Source organism: Notamacropus eugenii, chromosome 4 (genome assembly GCF_028372415.1).
Source record: "Notamacropus eugenii isolate mMacEug1 chromosome 4, mMacEug1.pri_v2, whole genome shotgun sequence".
NCBI lineage: Eukaryota > Metazoa > Chordata > Mammalia > Diprotodontia > Macropodidae > Notamacropus > Notamacropus eugenii.
The window spans coordinates 2,106,676-2,125,311 of record NC_092875.1 but is presented as its reverse complement, the minus strand read 5'-3'; the positions used below and the strand labels follow the sequence as shown (position 1 = coordinate 2,125,311).

The 18,636-nt window shown below is 42.0% G+C and overlaps 1 protein-coding gene across 1 annotated transcript in view; it reads right to left on the bottom strand.

The window, feature by feature from the left end:
* Positions 1-11,080, bottom strand: part of LOC140502731 (uncharacterized) — a 41,316-nt gene extending 30,236 nt beyond the window's left edge. Inside the window, exons 1-3 of the mRNA XM_072606671.1 lie at positions 6,338-11,080; positions 5,882-5,931; positions 4,521-4,659 (exon numbers count right to left, since the gene is read on the bottom strand). Coding sequence (XP_072462772.1) covers positions 4,521-4,659; positions 5,882-5,922 — 180 coding nt within the window. The 5' untranslated portion in view covers positions 5,923-5,931; positions 6,338-11,080. The remainder of the gene's footprint in view (positions 1-4,520; positions 4,660-5,881; positions 5,932-6,337) is intronic.
* Positions 11,081-18,636: the final 7,556 nt, after the last annotated feature.

Below are 18,636 nucleotides of genomic sequence, written 5' to 3'. Positions count from 1 at the left end.
TAGTGGAGCTGTGAGCTGATCCAACCATTCTGGAACTATGCCCAAAGGGTTACAAAAATGTGCATACCGTGTGACCCAGCAATAGCACCTCTAGGACTGTATCCCCAAGAGATCCTAAAAATGGGAAATGCTTCCACATGTACAAAAATATTTATAGCAGCACTCTTTGTGGTGGGCAAAAACTAGAAATCAAGGGGATGTCCATCAACTGGAGAATGGCTGAATGAATTATGGTATATGAATGTGATGGAATACTATTGTGCTATAAGAAATGATGAACAGGAAGACTTCAGAGAGGCCTGGCAGGACTTATATGATCTGATGCTGAACAAAAGGAGCAGAACCAGGAGAATTTTGTGCACAGCAATGACCACAGTGTGCAAGAGTTTTTTGGGGGAGACTTGGAACTTCATTGGAATGCAAGGACTTAAAAAAAAAATTCCCAATGATCTTCTAAGGCACAACACCTTCCACATCCAGAGAAAGAACTATGGAATAAATTCATAAACCATAGCAGATCATTTGTGTGTGTGTGTTTCTGTGTGTATTGTGTTTTGGTTTGTTAGATGATTGCTTCCACTCATTTTAATTCTTCAACACAGCATGACTACAGTGAAAATATATTTAATAGCCCACATCAGAAAAGGTGCTGTGCTCTTTGAACAAAGCAGAAATGAGACAGCACAAAGGAAACACCGGATGTGCAAATTTGGGATATCCACCACAAATATTTACATGGACTCTCTGTGCCCAACCTCTGGTAGAGCCTTCCAAGTTTCTGTTGGTCTGATCAGCCACAGCTGGACACACTGAAATTTCACTTTATCATAGTGAGGCCATTTTGGTCTCCTTCAAAGATGAAGGACAAAAACCAATGCGAAAACATGTTTCATATGAATATATAAGTACAGCCTATATCACATTGCATGCTGTCTTAAGGAGGGGGAAAATATTCAAAACTCAAAATTTTAAGGAAGGGAATTTTGAAAACTAAAAATAAATTAATTAATTATGAAAAATCTAAACAAAACAAAATGAGCCTAGACATCAGCTTTCAAGAAATTATCAAGGAAAAGTGTGCTGACAATCTAGAAACTGAGGATAAAGTTGAAATTGAGTGAATCCACTAAACACCTCTTGAGATACTCAAATGAAAACTCATAGGAATGTTATGTCCAATTCCAGAGCTCCAAGGTCAACGAGAAAATATTGCAAGGGCACAGAAAGAAACAATTCCAGTAGGGATGGAGCCACAGCCAGGATCACACAAGACTGAGGCAACTTCTAGATAATACTGGAGAAAGGGCTTGGAATGTGACATTGTGCAGGGCAAAGGAGCTAGGATGGCAAGTACCAATCACCTTCCCAGTAAAACTGAGTATGATCCTTGAGGAAAAATGCAAAATGTGCAATGAAACAGAGGACTTCTAAGCATTCTTGAAGAAAAGACTAGAGCTGAAGAGAACATCTGACTTTCAAATACGAGACTCAAGAGAAGCATAAACAGATCAACACTAAAGAGATTCAATAAGATTTATCTATCGTTTAATTGAAATTTTTAAAATATGAAACATTAGTACAAATAAGAAAAGAACAAATGAAGAAACCTAAATATGTTAAAATGAAAATAATACAAAATAAGAAAAGAAAAAAAGCCTTGCCATGTGCACACCAGAATGAGAGAGAGGATTCAAAATATGCAGTAATAAATGTCCATTTCAGTAAATAGTGTGTTCACCCTTCGTTGCCACCAGAGCAATGATGACATGACTGGCACTTGACTTTGTTTGGGCTGAGAGCTGGCGATCCTTCCTTTGCTTCCTTGTAAACTGTGTTGAGTTGTCTGCTCTGTCCTACTGACTTTAAAGGTGAAACTCTTCCCATTCTTACATGGGAAGATGAGACCTGTAACGCCTAAGAACTTTCTGATTAGGGGGCACTGAGAAGGGGTAGGTATAGAGAGAGGGCACAGGTTTAAGTGGAATATGATGGGACAATATGGAAAAATATGAAATTAAGGGCTGAGTAAAAGGAATGTACTGGAAGAAAGGGAAATGGAAAAGTAGAATGAGGTAAATTATCTCACATAAAGATGCATGAAAGACATATTAGAGTGGAGGGGAAGAGGGGAGAGGTGCCAGGGAAGACCTTATTCTCATCAGCACTGGCTTGAAAAGGGAATAACATACAACTCACTTAGGTATAGAGATTTATCTTACCCTATAGGAAAGTAAGAAGGGAAGGGGGTAAGAGAATGGGAGGGAGTGCTCCTAGAAGGGAGGGCATAATGGGAGGGGGAGAAAATTGTCAGAAGCAAAACAGTTTTGAGAAGGGTCAGGGTGAATGGAGAGAGAAAACAGAATAAACATGGGGAAATAGGATGGAGGGAAATGGACTTAGCAAACAATTTTTAATAAAAACTTTCAAAACAAGTTTCTCTGAAAAAGGCATCAACTCTCAAATAAATAGAGAAATGAAAGATACTTAAGAAAATAAGAATTATTGCTTAATTGATAAATGATCAAAAAATATGAAGAGTCAGTTTTCACATGTAGTAATCAAAGCTATCTATAGCCATATAATCAAAAGCTCTAAATCACTACTGAGGAGAGAAATACAAAGGAAATCAATTCTGCAATACAAGCTCAAATTTGTTAGATGGCTGATAGGACAAAAAATGAGAAAGACAAAGGTTGGAAGGATTGTGGGCAAAATTGATGTAGAGTGAACTCTGTCCAGAGGACTTATAAAATCATCCATCCTCTTTGACCCAGCAATACCACTACTACGTCTGTATCCCAAAGAGAGAAAAAACAAAAAGGACCTATATGTAAAAAAAAAATATTTATACCAACTCCGTTAGAGGAGGCAAAGAATGAGAGACTGAGGGGATGCTCATCCACTGGGGAATGGCTGAACAAGTTGTGGTATAGGATTGTAATGGAATACCATCATATTACATGAAATGATGCACAGGATGCTCTCAGAAAAGCCTGTGAAGATTTACAGGAGCTGATGCAAAGTAAGATGAGCAGAACCAGGAGAACACTGGACACAGGAACAACAACATTATAACAATAATGATCTGTGAATGACTTAGCTCTCCTCAGCAATACAACACCCTAAGACAACTGCAAAAGGCTTAGGAAAGAAAATGCTACTCATACTCTGAGAAAGAACTGGTGGGCTCTGAATGCAGATGGATGGATACTTTTGCTTACTTAATTTTTCTTGGGGTTTTATGTCTGTGTTTCCTTCCACAGCATGACTGACTGACTGACCTGGAAATATGTTTCACATGACTGAACATGTATAACCTGTACTGAATTGCCAATATCATTAGTGAACATGGCCTCAAAAATGTCAAACCAAATCCTATCACAATGAGGATCTAGACAGATGACATCCTTGGAACAGCTGTGTCCATCCCCTCCTACTCAGGCATGTTGCCCTTTGAGAGGACACAAAAGCGGCACCATACCCACTTGGCTGCTGCCTGTGCTGCCTTATTCAGCCTGTCACTAGCAAAGAACGTGAGACTTCTTAAAACAGGATCAAATGAGAGAAAATGTGTAAGCTGAATCAGGTGGCACATAGTAGGTCCATATGACCAGCTCCAACTCCCTTTTCCAGTCTTTCTACACCTCACTCTCCTCCTCTACCTCTTCTCTGACCCACAGACAAAACACTTCTGGTTGTCTCTTGACCAAATTCCCCACCTCCTTTAGCCTTTCCAATGGCTGTCTACCATGACAGGAAAGTTCTCATTCTGACCTTGGCCTCTGGGTTTCCTTCATGTCTCAGATAAAATTTCACTTTCTACAACAATAATTTTCGTCTTCCTCAAAACTGTTAAGGCCTTCCCTCTCAGAGTTAACTCCATCTGATACTGTGCAGAGCTAGTTTGGACAAATCTGCTGACATGTGGGGTGGCTAAGTGGACCTGTGGATGGAGAACTGGCTCTGGACTCAGGAGGACCTGGGCTCCAATCTTGCCTCAAACACTAGCTGTGGGACTCTGGGAAAGCCACATTGAACCCTGCTTGTCTCAGTTTCCTCCTCTCTCAAATAAGTTGGAGAAGGAAATGGCAAACCACTGAGGCTGCCTACCAGGAACAACCCAATGGGTCAAGAAGACTCAAAGAGCCAGACAGGAATAAAAAACAGCTATATAACAATAACAAATATTTACTGAATGGACCCAATAAATGGTTAAGGGGAGGGACTAAGGGAGACTGGGGACAACTGCCTGAGCTACTGTAAGGAGGGAGAGCTTGAAAACACACAGGGGAGGGCAGAGACGTGAGGAGGGGGAGTTCATGCTCCATATGCCAAAGAGAAAGGGAATCAGCTTAAGCCAGAGCAGCAGAGCAGGGCAGTGTTGTTACTACCTCATTCAATTTCATGCCTATCATTCTACAGAAATGCTCCATGAAGACCACGTTGGCAGCTTCGTAGACAATGCTCTACATCTATGGAAATGGCCTCATGGCTCATGTCTAGACACAGACTGCACTCACCTGGGGAGGGTGGCTATAGCTCACAGGGGCCATTCCCTCTGGCTCCAGGCTCCCACCTCGGGCCAGGCCTGGGTCCTCTGCAGACTGAGTTGGGCAAGGGGAGGGGTGTTGCTGTTCTCTTCCAGGACAGCAGGCTGACCTACAGGGATTCACAAGGGTGAGGCCCCAGAGCAGTTACAAAGACCCTGGCACCACCCTCAGGGAAGAGAGTCTACCCTACAGAGGAAGGGTCAAGCTTGGAAATGGAGATAGTCTGAAGAGGGAGATGCTTTCCCTCCCTCTCTTACTCCTCTCCTGCCCACCCCTCCCCTCCATTCTCCCACAGAGACCCAGGAAGCAGAGGGGTTTGGGATCCCAGATGGGATGAGACCAGGCAGAGCTTCAATGGCTTCTCAGTCAGAGCTCTCCCTCCACATGGTCCTCTGCCCTCCCTGTATCCCCCCTCACTGACTCACAGACACATTATTTAGACTACAGGCTGACTGTCTGATCTAAGAGAGAGGGAAGTTAGGGAAGGTTGAGGTGGGGGAGGGGCCTTGAATGATCAGGGGAAGCCTGAGACTGGGAGACAACGTGCAGTCAGGGGTTCAGCCCCCTGGCATGGGGCCTGAGATAGGGCTTCAGGAGCCCTGAGGAATGGGAGCAGGGGTACAGTCTGGGAGTCAAGAACATCTAACATACCTAACTGAGGGAGGTGAGGGACACTGGAAGGACAGAGGGGATCCAGCTGGACACTGAGCCTGTGGAAGCAGGATGACTGTATCCTGAGGTCTCACTAGGAGCTGGGGAGGACTGCTGGGATGCTCTGGTAGAGTTTAGGCTTTTAATCCCTGAAGGGAAACTGGAGAGAGGGAGCCACATGCCTGGGATCCGACAGGGAAGCAACACCAGAGTCTTGGGTGCTGAGAAAGGGGGTAGGAAGGAACTTTAGGACCTGTGTTCGTCTGGATATGTAGGAAGGTAGGATTCTTGGATCTAAAAAGGGGGCTGGATCTGAAGGTAAGAGAAGGGAATTCCTAACCAAGAGGTTAGAGATTAGGGGACTGGGAGACAGGACACGGGCGCCTGACAGAAGGCTGAAATCAGGACTCCCAGAATCCTATGGGCAAAGTCTGCAATCTGGAAAAGTGTTATAGAATGGAAAATCTGGGGAAGGTGAGGCAGGAATTTAGGAAGTGAAGGGGAGTCTGGGAAAGATGTAGGGGCAGGGAGCTCATCCAGGAGTCAGGATTGGGAGGAAGGTGTGCTCTGGCAGACCTGGAGGGCAATCACTATGAGGTCGGACGAGGAGGAGGGGATTGAATTCCAGGGGAAGCCAGGAAAGGGGGGGGAGGGTGAAGGGTGCTGTGGCTCAGTCCTACCTGGGACCCGCAAGCACAGAGCTGGGCTCCAGAGGACGCATCGATCTCGGCTCCAGGGAAGAAAGGAAAGAGATTTGAGGTGCAGGGAGAGCAGAGCATTCTGGGCTCAAACACTTCCTGCTCCTGCCCAGCCCACCCTGGGAGGGTCTTCCTACCCCAACAGCCCCACCCCCTCCAGTCCCCAAGGCCAAGATGATTTGGCCCTTTCCTCCAATCACACCCAGGGAGCTCAGAGATCCTGGCTGCCTGCCCTCCTGAAGCCCTGCCTTCTATCCCATGCAGTGCCTTCTCCAAGGCAATGATCCCTCCTCTGCTCTAAACTCCTCCCAGGCCTCCAAGCACCAACCCCACCCCACTGTGATCAAACTGCACCTAAGCCACCACCAATCCACCCCTCTGAGAGTTACTCCTCTGGATATCTCCAACCCTTCCCCTCCTCCCTCCCTTCATACTCACCCCCTCCTCCCCTGAGCAGAAACAGGACTTTTGTAAAACTGCAGCACCAGCCTAACTCAGTGATGCACCTAGCAGCTGGCAGCAAATGGCTCCTGGGAAAGTTGGGATCCTGTATACCATTTGTAACTCAAATCCAGATTGGATTGGACTGAGTTCTCCCACTGTAATTGTGATCTTTGATCCTCTACAAAGAGGCCAGATGTTGAGGCAGCAGAGACTCCTAATTGGCCATCAAGGCATTAGAACTGTAAGCACAAGAATAAAAGGTTACTGGATCAGACTGACTCCATCTTAAAAGGGTGTAGGGTGTGTTCAGGGAAGAGAAGTCCCTACTGTTTGGGGACTGCTGAACCCATTTCAGGCCTGCTCTCCATATTGCATCCACCTAATCCTCACCTGTGGCTCCCAGAAGCTGTAGCAAGTGCAGGGGCTACATCCCTGTAAACCATTTCCTCAGAGAAACCAGGAGAAAGAAAACTGAGTGTGGGGTGGGGGAGGGGAGTGTGCCTGCCCCAAGCATGTGAAGACTTCCCCAGTGGAATGGGTGAGTGAGAACATTGTGTTCCAGAGGCCAAGAAGGTGGCTTGGAGCTTAGTGAGACATAGAACATGCCAAGGTCATCCATTGCATCTTGACCCATCACCAGTCACTTCAATTCTGTCTTGTCACTAGGCTGTGACATCTATGGATGACTGAGGCTGAGGACTATCATGCAGCTCAGTCTCACCTAAATCCAAATTGGGAGGAAGCAAAAAGATGTCACCTATTCCATCTGACCATTTTTGCTTTTCTCAGTGTCCTGTGGTGCCATCAAGTGACAAAGTAGCAGGCCAGGATACGCTGGGAGCTGTAATCATAATCCTGCACACAGGTGGCCCAGGACATCAGGTCATCTATCTCTGGCAGCAGCAGTGGGATTTGGCAGCCCCTGAGTGTTTGAGCAACCCTGGAGGACCTCACCCCTCCCTTCCTGGTGTGATGAAGGGGCTAGAAAAGGTCCCCTAAAAATTGTCTGCTTAGACCAACCCTGGCCTGATTACCACAGCAGGCAGGGATCCCAACCTTCAGTGAAAACACCAAAAAATGTACAAAAATTTCTGCAAAGACAATTCTGCCTATTTATTAGCATGTGAAATTTTCACACACTTATGGACAAAACAATATTTAGTAGACCTGACAGAGAAATAGTTCTTGTTTCAAGAGAATTCAGCAGATATCACAAGCAAACAGCAGCCCTGAGTGAAGCAAGGCTGGCAAAGGAAGGCCAAATTACTGAAGATGAAGCTCCTTACACACATTTCTGGAGTGGCCACAGTGAAGTGGAGCACTGAGAAGCTGATGTAGGTTTTGCAATCAATACTAATCTATTCAACAAGCTTGGATGCCCATCAAAAGGACTGAATGACAGGCTCATGACAATGTGATTGTCACTTGCCAGAAAATATCATCCCACCATCATCAATGCCTATGCTCCCACCATGATGTACACTGGTGATGTGAAAGAAAAGCTTACGAAGACCTAGAGACTCATCATCAGTGCGCTAAAAGAGGACAAGCTGATGTAATTCTGGGTGACTTTATTGCTAGTCTAGGCTGAGACTAATGGCAGAGAGTCTTTGGGGGTAGAGCTGGAAACAATGACAGCTATGCTCCCTTACCACTGAAGACTTGTGCAACTCATTACCTTCCCATTACCAAAACTTTTTTCCTTTTACCTGAACACAATAAAACTTTGTGGATGTACCCTTACAGCAAACATTGGAATTTAATAGAGTATGGAGTTGTAAGGAGAAGAGACAGACAGGATGTGAGAGTGATGAATGCAATGTGTGTGCAGAGTGCTGGAAAGGTCACAGACTTATCCTCTCCAAGCTGTATGTTTGTTTCCAACAATAGCAGCAGCCCCAGGTCTACATGATTAGCAGAAACTCAATGCTAGAACACTTCTCTGAGGAGGAATGTTTGTTTTCAAGTTGGAGGGAACAGAAAAGCATTGGAGAGTGTTCAGATGAATGGTGGATAACACTGATTCTATTCATCTGGATCAGAACGGGAACAAATATCAAGATTGGTTTGATGAAAATGATGGTGAAATTCTGAAACTGCTACATGAAAATGAAGAACTCCACAGGGTTTACCAGAAGGGTCGTTCATCCATCTCTAAGACATCAACATTTAACTCTCTCACAGAAAGTGAAGCTTAGAGAGATCCAGGATTCTTGGCTCAGTCAGAAGGCTGAGGAAACTTAGTTTTATACTTACAGTAAAAATCTAAAATGCTTTTATGATGCCCTGAAGGTTACTTACAGGCAAGGATTTATGCTGCAGCTTACCTATTCACCGTCACCTTGATTACTGATAAAGACATGAGGCTAGAGAAATACGCTAAATGTTTCCATAGTGTTCTCAAGAGACTGTCATCAATCATAAGTATTCATCTTTCCTGAACACATTTTATACCCATAGAGTGTACGAATCAGAGAATGATCATCTTGGTAAAACAGAAGGAGGAGGTGGACAGTGAAAAGAGGGAGAGACATCCATGTTGGAAAGGGGATGAGAAAAGGATGGAACTCAGAAACTACTGAACAGGTCTAGTTGAAGGGGAAAGGACAAAGGGAAATCAATATGAGAAACTGAGAGGCTAAATGAGAAGGAAGATATGTAGAAGGAGATGAAAGCAGGAGACAGAAGCACATTCCTGGAGAAACTACAGTTAAAATATAAGGCGTCTTCTAAATGGGACAACAAAGGGATATGAATATTTCTTTGCAGCACATCAAAGTTCTTTGAATATCACCAGGGTACAGAGACCCTGCAAACAAATACAAAAAGGCAGAAATAATCAATATATCTTTTTATTCCATAGTGAAACAAGAATGGAAATTACTTCAGGGATCACAAGCAAAAAATAGAACTGCAAATGGCAGAATGGGAAAGTGGCAAATGTTGGAGAAAAGTGGAAAACTTGGGACATAAATTCTTTGTTGGTGGAATTATAAAATAATTCAGACATTTTGGAGAGCAATCTGGAATTATGTGGGCATACCAATACTTGGGCTATTTGTTGACATGATTATGGAAAAAGGAAGAGTCTATGTGTTCTAAAATGTTTACAGCAGCTCTCTTTGTGGTGGACAAAGAACTGGAAAGTGTGAAGATGCCCATCAGTTTGAGAATGGTTGAAGAAATGGAGGCACATGATTGTGATGGAACACTACTGTTATAAAACACAGTGACCTCAAGATTTTAGAAAAGCATGGAAATATGTGCAGCAAACAGGAAAGAGTGAAATGAGCAGACCCAAGAGAGTATACTGTATAGTAACAGTAATAATGTTCTAAGAGAAATTTTGATTGGAGCAATTATTTTATCTTTTATAAACACTCAAGTTTGCTCTAAAGGACATGGAATGATAGATGTTATTTGCATACAGAGAATGAAGTGATAAATAGAAGTATGTATACAATAACTTACCCAAAAGACCTATTTGTGCCTAATGGTAGCCCTTTCTAGGATGGTGGGGTGGGGGAAAGAAGAATAAGAGAAAAAATTATATCACAGTTTTGTTATGCGATTTGAAAGGAAGAGGAACTTATGCACAGTAGAATTTCAGTTTCATGTAAATCACCTTTTTCTTCTACGATGTTATGAAAATGCTTTTCGATTGCATGAAGTAAAAACATTTTTCAAAAAGCTTCCTTGAAAATACACACACATTCACAGACATATATTTTGAGATCTTGTCTACTGGTGCCAGTATTTTTCTGGCAACCAAGGAGGGCAGAAAGGGAAGCAGCAGAAGATTTCATCTCCTTTCTCTCAAAGATCATTGCAGACAGTGAGTGCAGCCAGGAAATTAAAAGATATCTCCTTCTTTAAAGGACAGTTATGACAAATCTGGAAAGCATGTGAAAAAAACCAGAGAGATCACCCTGCCAACAAAAGACCAAATAATAAAGCTATGGGTCTTCCAATAGTATTGCTGTCAGAATATCAGTACAAGGCAAGGTAAGTACTACAAAATTAACAAATTAAATAGTGGTGCTGGAGAAAACTTTTGAGAGTCCCTTGGACAACAAAAAGGTGAAATCAGTCAAGGCTTACAGAAATTCATTCATCCTGTTCACTGGAGGGTCAAACACTGAAGCTGAAAGACTTTGGCCATATAATAAGAGCATGGGATTCTTTAGGAAAGACCCTGATGCTGGGAAAGATAGAAGAAAAATGCAGAGGTTGAGATGGATAGTGTCATGAAAATACAGAAAATGAACCTGGACAGACTTTGGGAGATAGTGAAGGATAGATGAGCCTGGCCTGCTATGGTCCATGGAGTCACAAAAATTGGATACAACTGGATGAATCAACAACTGCACAATATCTTGTATAAGCTTAAAAGCTTCTCAAAGGTGAGACTAAGGGCAACTAATTGGTGCCAAAGGGTATACAGCTTGGAAATGGGCAGACTCAACTTCACAAGTTGGAGTCCAGCAAGATACTTACTAGGTGTATGAACCTGGCCAAATCACTTAACCCTGTTTGTCTCAGTTTCCTCATTTATAAAATGAGATCAAGAAGGAAATAATGAACCAATGCAGCACCAATGCCAAGAAATAGCCCCCACACCTCCCAATGAGGTCACAAAGAGTCACATATGATTGACATGACTGAACAACAAATCAGGTGAGACTGTCATGATGGTCTTTACATAATCAGGTCTCATTTGATGACCATGTTTTTCATGCATAGATATAACAAACTAAAGCCTTCCTTCAGGAGAGAGTGGACTCTTGGACTCAAGACCACAAGGACTCATTGTCACAAAGGAAAATCAAGTCAACTCAGGTAAAGAGCTCTGAGCACTAGCAGTTTAATAATTAATGCGAATTTACTAATAAAGAGGGTCATGCCTTTGCCATTGAGCTCAAAGACCTGGAGGAGGAGAGGCAGCTTTCTCTATCACTAGAATTTTTGAACTTGCCCTTTAAGTTTTATGAGGTCCCAGGGGCACATTTTGGCAAGAAACTCAAAAGATGTTTATAAAGCAACGGAACAAGATGAAACACATTTTCCTTTATCATTATTGTACTCATGTGTTTGTACATTTTTTCATATGTTCATTTCTGAAAGACATTTTTTCAATAAAATATTTGAGCAAAAGGTAGAACAAAGAACAGAAGTTGGTAGGTAGGAAAAACAATGTAAATGGTTAAAGAACTGAGAGCATCATGGAGGTAAGAACCATGAGATTGGCTGAAAGTCTGAAAGGTGGGTTAAAACACTGATATTTTACACTTGGATTGCACAGAAATGCCTAAAACAAATTTCCTCTAATTGTACAAAACTATCAGAGACAATATTTCCAGGGATGGCATCATCCTGGCTGGTAGAGAAGAACAGATACCCTAGAATTCAATCAGGAAACTTAAAGGTATAGAAGATCACAAGTTTTCTTGACAGGCAGTGCCTTGCAGCTGGTGGTGACATAATGATTCCTTTTGAAGTCAAGTGTCTTAAGAGAACGCTGAACTTTTTAATTTAGAGTTTTTCTTCAATTATTTGGGACTGACAGGAAAACTGAGGTTTTGCATTTTACTGACAGAAGAAGACTGACCTGACCTTTGGAACTCATGAGCTTCTTCACCCAGATTGCTGTGCTTAGTCCTTTGCAAGTGAATTGGATTTAAGTGAGGCAGAACTGTGCAAAGTCATCAGCCTAACTAGTTTCTTCAGAGTTCAGAGTCCAGTGGTGAGATACCTGGTGATGGCCCTCCACTTCTACCTAGTCTATAAACATACCCACAACTGACAGATTTTAGGGTCCCAAAGTCATGCTTCCAATATGGTTAGCAAAAACCAATTTACAAAGAAATTTGTACTCCAGTTTGGTGTCAACTTTGGCAGCTACCTGCAGACAAATAAATATGTATAAATGACAGATTTCCTTCTACCTAGGTTCTATGATGAATGGAAGAATTTGGAACACATCCACAGAAAGGCTGTGAATATGATGGATTGGAGACCATGTAACATGAGGATCCATTGAAAGAACTGAGGCTACTTATCTTAAAGAAGAGAAAACTTGGTGGGCAACAAGAAATACTCTTCAAATATCTGAAAGGCATGATAATGTGTAAGGTGAACCACAATTGTTTTGCTTGACCCCAGAGGGAAGACCCAGGACTAATGGGTGTAAGCTATAAGAGGCAGGTTTCAGTCTGACATGGAGAACCATGTCCTAATGATGAGTTGCCTTCTTGGCTGGCCTTTAAGCACAAATGTTTTCAGAGAGAGGCCTCTGCAGGTATGAGTCTGGCCCAGATGGCCCCTGAAGGCCCTTCCAACTCAAGATTCTCTGATCAATTCAGTGACAAGGAAACAAGAAGAGGGCTTGGGTCCTCATTAGCATCCAAATGAATTTTATTAGAAAGCTTTCTTCCTATCAGTGTTTGCCTTTTCTGGCAAAGCAAAACTCCGCTGACTTTTCTTGATGAGACAATATAGACACTTCCCATAATGCCTCTTGAACTGCTCTCTCATGTCCAACCTGTTGAGGTCTGCACTGGAAACCATCATTCTGATGCGAGTGTTGTCCTCAAGACCTGAGCCCTTCATTGATCTGCAGAGAGTATGTGATTAGCAGCCTCTGATGTTGAACTGGGTTTCTTTCCCTTTCCCTTCCAGGCTGACAGAAAAGGAGCAACCATGGAAAGCTTTGTAGACAGAGCTTGCAAGGCTCTTACCTGCCTAGGAGGGGCTGCTTTGTTCACAAAATGGCTCTGCTCTGCCTCAGGTCCATCAGGGGAATCCCTTCCTCATCCTCATGATTGTTGGGTCCCCAAAATCAGGAGGCAGAAAAGATCTCAAGCTAATGAGAAGTTTCTTGACTGTCACATGCAGTGACCTTGATGTAGGCTGAATAGATGCATGGAGGTGGCCCCTGGGAGAACACAACAGTCCCCTAAATTGTTCCAATTTTTGTATCTTTGATTAAACCGGTCTGAATCTTTCTCTTCATCAAAGATTGTTCCCCCGTTGACATAACATTGACCTAAGGCCTTTTCCTTTTTCTGAAGACATTCTGTTTCTGAGAACATCCAGATGGATTGTCTCCCATAGTTCTGTAGATTATCAGCCTATTCCCTCCTGTTTTGGTTTTGCAACCTGGAGGATCACATGAATTATTTTCCTTTTCTCACCTTTCTGTTGTAGTCAGACAGACAATTTAAACTTCACCAGTGACCTCCATGTTCTAGAGAAAGGCATGTACCCACTGAGTAAATTCACAGGGTTTCTTTTCAGTATAAATTCTCTCATGAGAGGATAAGAGATGATCTCTGGATGAAGGTCTCCCCACACTGAGTCCTTATATGGTTTGTACCCATAGTGAATTTTCTGCTAAGAAGTTCTGTACTCCGTTTCAAAGCCTTTCATCATTCAGGTCAGCTATAAGATCCCTGTATCTCCCATGAATTCTCTGATGATAAATAAGGACTGACTTTAGCCTGAAGGCTTTACCACTTCAATTACTTTCTCAACTTTTCTCACCAGTGTAGACTCTCTGAAGTACAGTAAAAATCTGTACTACTTAAAAGTTTTTTCTCATTGCTTACATTCATAAGGTTTCTCTTCAGTGTGGATTCTCTGATAATGAATAAGGCTGCCCTTGCATGTAAAAGTCTTTCCACACTGATTACAGTTAGAAAGTTTGTCTCCAGTGTGGGTTCTTTGATGCCGTACAAGAACAAGCCTCATGCAAATGTATTTTCAGATTCATGACATTCATAAAGTTTTTCTCCAGTATGGATTCTCTAACATTTATCAAGATTTTTCTACATCTGAAAGCCTGTTCAAACTGATTACATTCATAGGGTGTCTTGCAGTATGGCTTCTCTGATGTTGAACAAGACTGTCCCTCCATGTAAAAGCCTTTCTACACTGAGCACATTCAAAAGGGTTCTCTCCATTGTGAATCCTCTCATGTTCAGGAATCCTCATTCTGTATCTGAAAGTCTTTCCACATTGATAACATTTATGACATTTATGTCATGTTATTCTGATATTATGATCATTCTTATGATTCTTTTGATGTCCAGTAAGATTTGGAGATACTTCTGAGAGCCTTTTCACATTCATTACATTTGTAAGGTTTTTCCCCAGTGTGAATTCTTTGACGTGCTTTAACATGTCTCTTCTAACTTTCCACATTGATTACATTCATATGGTTTCTCTCCAGTGTGGATCCTGTGATATTTGACAAGACTGTCTTTTCATGTGTAAGCCTTTCCATATTGATTACAGTTATAAGGTTTCTCTCCAGTGTGGACCTTCTGATGCTGAACAACTTTCTCTTTCCATGCATGAGTCCTTTCACATTGGGTACATTTGTAAGTTTTCTCTCCAGGGTGTGTTTTCTAATGTAAAGTAAGTCTGGTCTTACTTTGAAGAGCCTTTCCACATTGATTACATTCATAAGGTTTCTCTCCATTATGGGTTCTCTGATATGCAATAAAGTATCTCCTCTCTCTAAAACCTTTTCCAAATTGTTGACAGTCAGCATATTTCTCTCTAGTGTGGATTCACTCATGTCTGGCACAGATTTCTCTCCAAATGCATTCAGAGAGATGACCACTCATGAATCTTTGATTGTGAATTTCTTCCACAAAATGGATTAGTTCTCCATGAGTTTCCTTCATTTCCCGTCTGATCTCTCCTGCTGTAAAAGAAAGAACCCAGGAAAAATAATGCAAATACATATACTATGCAAACACACATATATTTATATACCTTTTTATCTATCAGCAGAACATAAACTCAGTTCCTTTCTACTTCTCTGGGGAAAGAGAAAAATCTTAAAAGGGCAAAAACTGTCATTGTAAAAAGTCCTCTGCTTACATGTCAAGGATGATGTAATTTACAAAGATTTTGATGTACGAATTTGCATAGGATTCTCACAACAAAGCTGTAATAAAGAGAGGGTCATCATTCTCATCACATTCACAACTCAGACCATGGGCTCAGAATGGCTGAACGACTTGACCAAAATCCTAAAGTCTGAGACTGGAATTAAATCCCCATGACTGGGCATGCTCTGTTCACAGGAACTGACAAAATACCTCCATTCCAGTCTTTTCCTTTCCGTTTCATTGTGTGAATTTTCAATGCTTTGATCATAGATATACTGCCATTTAGTATACATATAAGGAATATTCAAATTATTTCATGTTCTATGCTATCTGTAAGCATAAAATAATTTCCCAAGAGATCACTTTCAATCTTATTTTTTCTGTTGCATTTCTGAGATCACATGCAGAACACCAATCCTTTTCTCGTTTATCTGAGGAAAAATTATTTTGCTGTGACTCATTAATTTTTGAGATAGTCATTAATTATTATTCTTTCTAACAAATTATCCTTCAATGCCAACGATCACTAAAACTACATTAAAGTCCTTCCAAAACACACAATTAAAAAAATGAAATCAAATGCCCAGGTCTAAAAATATGCGTCTGATCCAGCACCTTGAGTTCATCATCCTTATCTAGAGCAGGAGCCATCATGCTTCACAAGTGAGCCTCTTACATCCTTTGTCCTTTAGAGTTTAACAAACTCCTTGAAGGATTGTGGCAGTGGTCCAAGGGATTTGAGCTAAAAATTTGTCAGTGGCACTTTAAGCCGTAAATAATTGTCCAGTTTTCACAAATATGTGTATGTTTCAACCTTAACATTGGTCTTTATGCATTGATTTGAAACTGTCATGATCAGGAGTACATAGCATTTGGGGATCCTGCAGTGAGTACCTCAAATTCCGACTGCTACTGACTATGTGCAATATTGCTATGGTGACGGCATAGGTTACTGAGAGGAGCAAGTCTTACGCCTGACCAGCAGGCCGCTCATCCTCCTGTGGAGTAAAAGAATGAGGCGGGAGAGTGGGTCACGAAGCAACTCCGATTTATTCAAGCAAGCACTCTGATTATATAGTCTTTGCCAGCCAGCCCAGTGAACCATGGTAACACACACAAACAAACCCGAAACTATAGTAATGAACACAAGCTGGACCTATAGTGACAAAAACAAACCAGGGGTGGGGCCGTCCCTTCCAGCGCCATCTTGTTCACCCTTCCCTGCACCGGACTCAGTTTACCTGATGTCCGTCAGTGTAGCATCCCAGATAGCATGGTGGTCAGCGCCCCTTACAACTCCCCCTTTTTGTTTTAGACCCGATGACCTTCACGGGTTTGTACATCTCTCAGCTTGAACTGATTTTCAGTAAGCATCTTCATTGTATCTTTTACAGTTCGTAGGGCACATTTGAGACATGCTGGTATGAGACATATAATAATCAGGATAACAATACTTCCTGACAACAATGGACCTAGCCAATTAAACAATGAGATGGAATGACCAAAAAGTTGCATCATGTACGAAACAAAATTTTCAGGTATTAACTTTTTTGTCCTTTGAGTATTTATATCCAATGCCAATTTTTCCAACAGTTTCATTTCACTTGAAACGTTGGCAAGTGTTAAACCATGCAACTGAGCTCTTATTTCTTCCCAATAAAATTCAGTATCATTGTACAATTTGTTCATCATGCAAAAATGACGATATCTGTAATCACATCTTAAAGCCAATTGTGTTTCTATGACCTGCAGTTCATCCCCAATTGCTGTTACATCATTTTATAACATTAGAATGACCTGATAGAATTCGTGATCCATCCTTAATAGTTCCCTAAATCCCACTGATACATTATTTGTACAAACACCAAGGATACCCCTTCACCAGTCCTGTAAAGTTGAAATGTCTACTAATGTCCGAAGGTCCAATACTGGTCCTCAGCCTGGCTCACTGTTAGAAGCAGTAAGACGCAGCTGACTAATTTCATGGCTCAGGTGTTGTAGTTCCTTCTTCTTTCTCTGGCAGACTCCCTGTGATTTCTTCCTGGTGCTGTACGACCCATAGTCTTTTCACTGGTACCCAGATCTCCTTGTCTCTTGTAAAGCTACAAGCATAACCCTTGCCCCAAGTTAGTATGGTATGTGTTCTAGCAGTCAGTCTGAGCTGACCATGTATTTCATGGCAGATGTAAGATTGTACTCATTGAATTTTAAATAATTGATAGTGTAAACTGCCAATTTTAATTGATCATGTGCCGTGGACCTGGGTCCCGAAGCTCCCCCTTTTTGTTTTTGGACATATTGTTTTATGGTGCAGTTCGCACGTTCTACTATGACTTATCCTGTGGGGTTACAGGGGATCCCAGTCACATGAGAGATTCCGAATTCTGAGAGAAATTTTTGGAAGGCCGAAGCAGTGTATGCTGGGCCATTATCAGTCTTTAATAGTCGTGGGACACCATGGGTGGCAAAACATTGAAGCATATGACTACACACGTCCTTAACTGCCTCTCCGGTGTGTAGAGTAGCCATGATGAAACCAGAGAAAGTGTCTATAGACACATGGACATATTTAAGCCTCCCAAATGAAGCTATGTGAGTCACATCCATTTGCCAGATATCATTAGGATGTGATCCCTTAGGATTGTACACTCTGCATGGCATCGGTGGCTGGAAAGGAATGCATGCTGTGCATGATTTTACAATCTTTTGGGCCTCTTTCTTAGTAAGTTTATATAAATGTCTTAATGATTTTGCTGATATGTGAAACTTATTGTGAGCCTGCTGAGCTTCCTCAGTGGTTTCTAGGTATACACCTCCTGACACTACTCGATCCACAATCTCATTTCCTTCTGCGAGAGGCCCTGGTAGATTGGAGTATGATCTTATATGTAAAATGTGGAATGGGAACATATGTCCTCTTATGGTGTTTTGGACTTCCCCTAGCAACTGTCCAATTTCCAATTGAGTTGATATGCAGGCAGTCTCTAGGTCTGGTATAAGGGTGGCTACATATCTACTGTCAGTAATGACATTGATAGGCTCATCAATTTCTAAAGCCTTCCAGACCGCAAATAGTTCGTTCTTTTGGGTGGATGAGAACGGAGTATCATATACCTGCAACCATTTATCTTGATATACATATGTGGCTGCTCTATTTAATTTTGTGGCATCAGTAAATACATTCTTTCCTGTGACCGGAGTGTCCTGGTGTTTCTCAGCCCATGTCCATGGTGTTTCCTGGTATATGCTTAGAGACTTATTTATGTTCCCTGTTTTGCAGTTTTGATTAATAATGACTTGCCATTCTGGGTATTCTGTACAGCATTTCTCTACTTGTTCTTTAGTGTATCTACAATAGATGGCATCAGGATCTCTTCCTATCAGTTTCCTCAC